General features: G+C 48.0%; 1 protein-coding gene across 1 annotated transcript; it reads right to left on the bottom strand.

Annotated features, from left to right (window-relative positions):
* Positions 1 to 3,594: 3,594 nt before the first annotated feature.
* NUFIP2 (nuclear fragile X mental retardation protein interacting protein 2) lies at positions 3,595 to 6,334 on the bottom strand (the record flags this gene model as incomplete). The annotated part of the gene is made up of 2 exons (XM_010194299.1): positions 3,595 to 5,304; positions 6,313 to 6,334. Coding segments are annotated over 2 exons (1,732 nt in total), but the record flags the coding sequence as incomplete, so codon positions are not given.
* Positions 6,335 to 7,411: the final 1,077 nt, after the last annotated feature.

The following is a 7,411-nucleotide window of genomic DNA, read 5'->3' as shown; positions in this document are numbered from 1 at the left end:
TGAGGATTTTGGCAGTGCCACACTGAAGCAGTGGTTCAGCTTTAACCCAGACATGGACAACATCTCTAAGCATGAGGATTTTGGCAGTGCCACACTGAAGCAGAGGTTCAGCTTTAACCCAGACAGGGACAACATCTCTAAGTGAGAGCATCACTGGTCCTTCCAGTCTCCCATACTGAGCTACTGTCCCTGTCTCCATCCGCATAACCAGTGGGTCCAGCAGCACTTCACCACATCAGCTCCACCTTGCCAAATCAGGTGTGACACCCGGGAGTGTGTCAAGGCACCGTCACAAACAGCGAGCGGCACGCGGTGTCAGCGGAGGCAGCCACGGTGAAGGATCGCGTTTTACAGTCAAGCAGCAGATCAGGCGACCACAGGAGTCCTTCTGCCCTCTAAGAAGGAACAGAAGCAAGGCACAGAGCAGGGGCACAGAGAACACCAGCACCAAAAGCATCCAAGAACAGGAGGGTGCATCATCAGCCTTGCCCGATTTCTGTGGAAAGAGCAAATCCGGGCACAGACAAAGCACAGAACCACTCACTGGGCTCTGCAGCCACCCAAGGCTCCCAGCACGCAGGGTGCTCTGAACAGGATCCCTGCACCAGCGCCAGCCCGCCCTGCGCGCTCCCTCCTCCATCCATCCCTTCGAGGGAGCTGTGAAGTGATTACAACCCGTAAGGCCCCTCGCAGTCGCCGGGCAAAGCACACACAGGAAAGCCTGGGTTGCTGGAACGAAGCTCCTGGGTAAGCTGGAGGCTTTCCCATAGCCTATTTACAGCCCAAAGTGAGGATCCACATTACCTGATCACAGCTACAGAGAAAACCAGTGCAAACAAGGGCACAGGCTTGCGACAGCCAGGTCGAAGCATGGCAACCATTAATCCTAGAGCCCATTCCTCACTGCAACACCATGAGATTCAGCCTTGCAACCGCTGGTAGCTGGCACTGAACCACGGTACATGGACGAGCTCAGGGCAGGGACCCAGTCAGCGCTCACCCTGTAATCATTTCTCTTTGTGTCCATAACCCCAGAGTCAGGGCAGATTTGAAGATCAAACCATCAAGACTTTGCTCAAAAGCAAACAGATCAATGTGAAGAGGGAGAAGTTCACCTTCCTCTTGAAATCAAAACCAGACAACCCAGGATCCAGCTGCCCGGGACAGCCAAACACCAGTGCAGGCAAACCCAGTGGGGAGCAGGGAAAGGCAGCTCGTGAAAAATAAGTGAGTGAAATCGCTCCTTTCCTATCGCAGAGGAATTGGTTGGCTACGAGCAGGACCTCGGGAAAACAGCCCATGATAAATGGAGAGAGCAGTGTGGGAATTAACCACCGCGCTGCTGCCCTGCAAACACACCCGGGCAGCTCTGTTTTCTGCACATTTTGCAGTATTTCTGTGCCACAGGAGCTCCCCCACGGGGCTCTGCCTGCAGGATCATGGCCATGAAGAGGGGACTGTATTCTCCACCATGCACAAGGCAGAGGAAGGTGTTATCTACTTAAAACCCCTTAAATCACCCCAACAGACCTGAACATACAGAAATACAGCAACCAACATCATCACAGAAGATAAGACCTAGCTTGAACTTCTGCTTTGTAAACCAGCAACAGCACCTGAAGACTAAGTAGGGGAAAGACAAGCCTAAGCTGTTGGGAGCTCCCCTATCACTGCATTAATGACAACACTGATTAGAAACATCCATCATCTTTCACCCCTAAGTAACACTTTGAAGATGGCACAAACACAGCTTGAAAAATAAATGGGCAGAGAGAAGAATTGGGGCAGGAACCTGTTTCCCCAGGGCATTAAGCTCTGGGTGCTCAAAGCAAGAGCATTCAGACGCAGAAGCCTGGAAAGAGCAGAAAATGGCATTTTAAAGAGTGCTTTAGGTGTCCATTCCTGTCACTGGATGTAATTAACTCCTGCATTTAGAAGAACTAATCGCAGGCAGGCTTTGAAGTTAACACCTCCTCAAGGACATGGGAAGGGAGTGTTCTTTATTTTCCTGTCCTCACTATTGTTTTACTGGGGTCTGTCTTTCACACAGCCAGTGTCAAAGGGAGGGCCGAGGAGTCCTGCTGCCCCTTCTTCTACAAGAAAGTTCAGGCTGATAAAAACAAAAGGAGACACATTTAAGCGTTAAAGAAACATTTGCAAACTGTTTTGCTTTCTGGTACCCTGGTTTTCTGATGAGAAACTGGGATTTAGGCTGCAGGCAAAGAAATGAGAACGGAAAGCTTGCTTTAATACTGGAACAGAGCAGCGGGGAGAGGACGAAGACCCAGATAAAATCAATAGATGAACACCGTTCTCAAGAATACTAGAGCTTAAAATGTTAACACTATGAAAGTGTTATGACCTGGAAAAATATTTGGAGTTATTTTTAAATGACCAGACTTGCTATCACTAAAGAAAGCCATCTAAGTTTCTGTATGCCATACAAAGAGGTAATTTAAGAACTTCACAGTGAATCAAAACACGTGAATTTTCCAACACCATCCCAATACCAACTCCTCTGCAGAGGGCAGCAAGACATTATCCATTTAGGTATGTGGAATAATAAACAAAAAAACGGATGAACACCTATTTCCCTTCAGGTAGGGGGATGCAGGGAGAGGGAAAGGGGGAACTACCCCTGTTTTTCGGGGTAGGTAACTCTGTGCCCCAAGGGAACTTGCTCCCGGGCTCCTACCAACACCGAGCCAGGACCAAAAGCCGCAAGACCTCAGAGCTTCTGGGGCTGCGACTAAAGCAGAGAGAGAGCCATCATCCCACAGGCTGCCCAATCTTCATTCCCAGTTTAAAGCGGCTGCATTGCGTTTCAGGCATTTCAGTCTCAAAAAAAGGAGCTGGACTACAAACGACTTCATGAAAGCAACAAAATCATCTGAAAGATTTGGCCTACAAAGACAAGGAGAGAATTCAATCTGCAGCTTACAGCAGAGTTGATAAGCAAAGATTTGTTGCTGTTGCCATAATACTCAAGAAAGGCAAGGGGGAAAGTGTGTGTGTGGAGCTGGTTTTTTTAAAAAAAATCATCACATGAAAAGCTGTTGGAATATTTTTTTCATCCTTCAAAGCTGTGATTTCCTGGCCTGTGGAATATTTTTTTCATCCTTCAAAGCTGTGACTTCATGGCCTAATCTGCCCAGGGGAGAAACTGCAACACTTTGGTGGTAGAGGTGTGAGTGCATCCCATGAAGCCTTTTCAGCGCCAGAACATCACCTGCTAAAGCAGGCAGAGTGCAGGTGAACCCACACATTTAACTCCTTCCAGGGATGAGCAGCTCAGGAGGACCTGCTCCTTCCACAGGAATTAACATGTTAAACACACCAGGTAACTATCGTGCCTATGAATATCACTTAGGCTTGTCCATAGGAATGGGGAAACAAATACCTCTTAACATTAATTAAACCATTTGAATAATTCTCCCAGACCGTTATTGCCAGTAGAGATAGGAAAGCAAAAAAGCTCATTTTCAAAACAATCCGAACCACTGTAAGGAATAAATCACGTTAGATTATTTCACTTTAAAAAAATATTTAAAAAATTATAAGAGAATGCCCTTAGGCAGCAAGTGAAGCCATTACCTTTAGTGTGATACATAATAGCAGCCCTCAGGTCAAAAGAACCCCAGCTATCTTTCCTTTCTAGGCCTCTCTGGTACCTCTGTTCTTTGGCGGAGGCTAGCAAATTGTTCGTGGGAGAGGCCAGAGGATTCTCTATTTCATAGTCTTTTGAAAGAAACACTAAAGCACCTTGGCTACCGGTGTCTGCCTTTTGTAGGTCACCTGTGTGATGCGACTCCAAAGCTAAGACACCACCCTCACCAGCAGTCCCAGGCTTAAGAACAGCACTAAGAATTGGAGGGCTAGTCCGTTTATCCAGCTCGTAAGCCTTAGGAAACACAGGTTGTTCAGTTCCTGAGGGAAGGATTTCAGCACACTGCGAAACCAAAGCGGCAGGATATTCCCCTTGAAATGTCACTTCCATTAACTGATTATCCGCTGATTTCCCCACCACAGTTTCGGGTCCAGCGCTGGGTTCGTTTATGAAAGACAAACCCCACTGATTCTGGAAGATATCTCCCAGGTTCTGCTGATTCGTCTGCGATGGGAAATCCACTTGCGCCGTACCCAGGAGCACAGTTTGCATATTTGAAGGGTAGATAAAAAGGCTGGATTTCTTTTGTTCGAGAGCTGTTGGGGCTGTACTCACGTCCTGGGGTGCCGACTCAGAGGAGGTTGATGGTACAGTACTAGCAGCGGGTGCGAGCAGCGGCTGGGTCCCTGGAGCATAGACACCTCCATCGGTGCCTGCCAGGATCGGCCCGTTGGAGAAGCTGGCAGAAGTCACGGATTTCATCGCGGACATGGGCACCTGGGACAGCCGATTCGATGTCTGGGTCTGAGTCTCCCCCGCAGATGACGAAGACGATGAAGATGATGTGGATGGGGTCTGAGCTGCTTTGTTGAGGTTCTCTTTAACTTTGCTTGCATAACTTATTTTGGGAACAATTTTAGCACTGCTATTGTCCACTGGAAAAACTGGGGGTGGTTTAAATAAGGTCCATGAATCCTCTTTAGACGTAGCCGACGACGCGTGCTTCCCTTTGGGCCGGTCATCAAACTTCTTGCTGCTAATCCCAGGTTTGGCATCAGAGTTTTTTCGCTGTACATCCCCAAGCCCAGGCTTTCCCCGGCCTGCTCCACCAGCCCCAGCCTCGTATTTCCAAACAGGCTTAGTATTTTCAATTCGGTTCCCCTTTTGTTCACTATAATCGGGCTTGAAGCTCTCAAGTTCCTGTTTTAAGGTGGGTGCGCTGACCTCCTGCTGCATTATTTTGTCCTGTATTAGATTCAAGTTCTCACAACCCTTGGCACTGTTGCGCCTGCCTTTCCGTTTTTTCGGCGTGGTATATCCACTTTCGGAGCCACTACCATCGTTATCGGCCCCTTTGCCTACGTAGCCATTTGTGATGTAGCCGGAGTTATTGGTGACCACACCGTTTGGAATAGACACTCCCTCGGGCTTGTCTGAGGACTGGCTTTCTCTAAGTTTGTTCTCGTAGGACTTCTCATTCTTTTTGTCCATGCTATTTTTCTGAACGAAGTTCTTGGGTTTGATCCCAGCTTTCCCCAAAGCGCTGGCCTTCACCGTCTGCTTTGGGGTGGCGTTAGTGTCTACGAGCTGCTGGCTGCCATTGGGTACCCTGGATCCTGGGGCGGTGGCTTCATCAGAGCACAGGCCCTTTAATGACACTTCTCTGTCTCCTGCGTTGCCATTTAGCTCTCCGTAGCCTAGAAGAAAGCCAAAAACAACAAAAGGCAAGAATCAGAATGTGAAACGTTAAACTTCAGATCGCAGAAAGCTGTAATCAGCCCCAAACATATCCAGTTTCCTCAAGCATTCCTATTTTAAAATAGGCAAACATTCAGTCTCTGATGTACAAAAGCGTATGCTTATTTGCTGGAAGCCACGGCAAGAAGAGTTAAAGTAAAAAGCACCAGCAGCTCCCGACTCTCCCATACAACAGGGTGACGTATAGGTAAGAAAACAAAGCAAAAGAACATACAGATGCTATGTAAGGAAAATACACCGTGCAAGCTGGAGAGCTATTTCATCAGCTACTATTTCCAGGTCACATCGAGGAAAAAAAATAATTCCCATGATGCCTCAAGACAGAGGGATCCTTTGCTACAAGATTTGTTGAGGTTCAGGATCCACACTGCCAACAAGGGCCAGCTCCCAGGCCTGCAGCACCAGCACCAGCAGCTCTCCTTCCCAACCTCCTTCCCACCCTCCTCCCAAACCCCAACACTTGTAAAGTGGGGAAAAAAACCAGCTTCCCAAAAGGACATGGGCAAGTTCGGGTGACTGCACCACTCACTTCATCAAGTGACACTAAGACAGCAACCAACACCTCCCTGCACGTGCTCTTTAGCATTGAAAAGGTGATCAAAAGGAGAAGAAATGCAGCCCTGCGGGCACCTTCCCACCACTGCCAGCAACTGGTGTCCTGCCCACTAGGAAACTGGTATTCCAGAGTCCCTGGGAGACCCAGCACTGACTGGAGACCCAAGGAGTGAAGTACTTGCACAGTACTGAGTATCAGCTCATCAAACCACGAGATTATGCCATACACTCAGATTTCCTTTCTGCTTCTCAAGTTCTAGGCCTTATGGGTCTGAAGTGAATCCTGAGAGCGCAATTCAAGTGGAGCTGGAAGCCCAGACCGAACCATCTCACCTTTATTTTATTTTTTTCCCCTTCCTTTCTAAAAAGAAAAAAAATCTCTGGCCAGAGACCAGATTGCTTTTGAGGACCCAGCTACGATGCCCCAGGAAGAGCCTCTGTGAGTGACAGGAAGAGCACTGTCCTCGCTGCTCCTGACTCACCCATCCTCCTTCCCCAAAGCCTTTACCCCCCCTGCAATGACTGACCCACGAAGCCAGAGTGCGTGGACTCCCTCGAGAATGAGAGCGGGCAAAAGTCCAGCTTGAAAAAACACTGGTTTTGTTGCTGCTGCTATCGTAGGAATTATTTGCTATATTAAAAAAAAATCATCGTTATCCTCGCATCCTGCAGCCTCAGATGTCTGGCAGATGTAACTGCTCAAGTTCTGTGCAAGCCGGGAAGACAAGAATCCTTACAGGAATCTTTATGGGAATTCCACAAGCGAGTTTGCCGAGAGGGATCAAAAAGTGGTTTACTACACCCAAGTATGTGTAACCACCACGACTTCCACTGTAACTTTCAAATATGCTGTGAAGATTATTAACCATAAATACTTAATCCCAAGGAAAAAAAACACATAGGATGGGATTCTCAGGTGAGGCAAGGACTGAAAATTAAGTATTACGGAATAAGTGCAGAGGAAGCCTGCTCAAGAGCAACGCGCTAGAGCTGACCTGGTATGACTCAAGACTTCTGACACCACTCGTTAATGAAACAAAACAATAAGAGTGGTCATAAGACCATTGCAGATGAGGAGCGAGAGAATAAAATGAAGAACAAAATCCATTTCAGTAAGTCAGTGTGTCAGCAGTTTCTACTTCCAATTTTCAAGTATTCACAACTCAGCTGCCCGAGTTTTCTCCAAATCAACATCTGGCACAGCTGGCTCTGCCCTCCACACAGAGGTGCACGCAGCAAAATTTAGGGGAGGAGGGGAAAAAAAAAAAAGATGTCAAAATGAATATGAAGGTGAAGAGCATTTAGCACCCTCACAAATCGCTCGATGGCTGGAAAGGGAGGGGTGGAAGTGCATATCAAAACCCCGGGCACGCTGCAAACAGGGAAATGACTGCCCAACTTATTTTTGCTCAGTAACTTATTTTAGCGGGTGCCCTACTGGGTCCCTCCCCACCCCCGCCCCGGCGGCCGCACACGGGGACACCTCCCCTC

This window comes from Mesitornis unicolor, unplaced genomic scaffold (assembly GCF_000695765.1).
Source record: "Mesitornis unicolor isolate BGI_N332 unplaced genomic scaffold, ASM69576v1 scaffold7851, whole genome shotgun sequence".
NCBI lineage: Eukaryota > Metazoa > Chordata > Aves > Mesitornithiformes > Mesitornithidae > Mesitornis > Mesitornis unicolor.
This window is presented reverse-complemented; position numbering and strand designations above follow the sequence as displayed.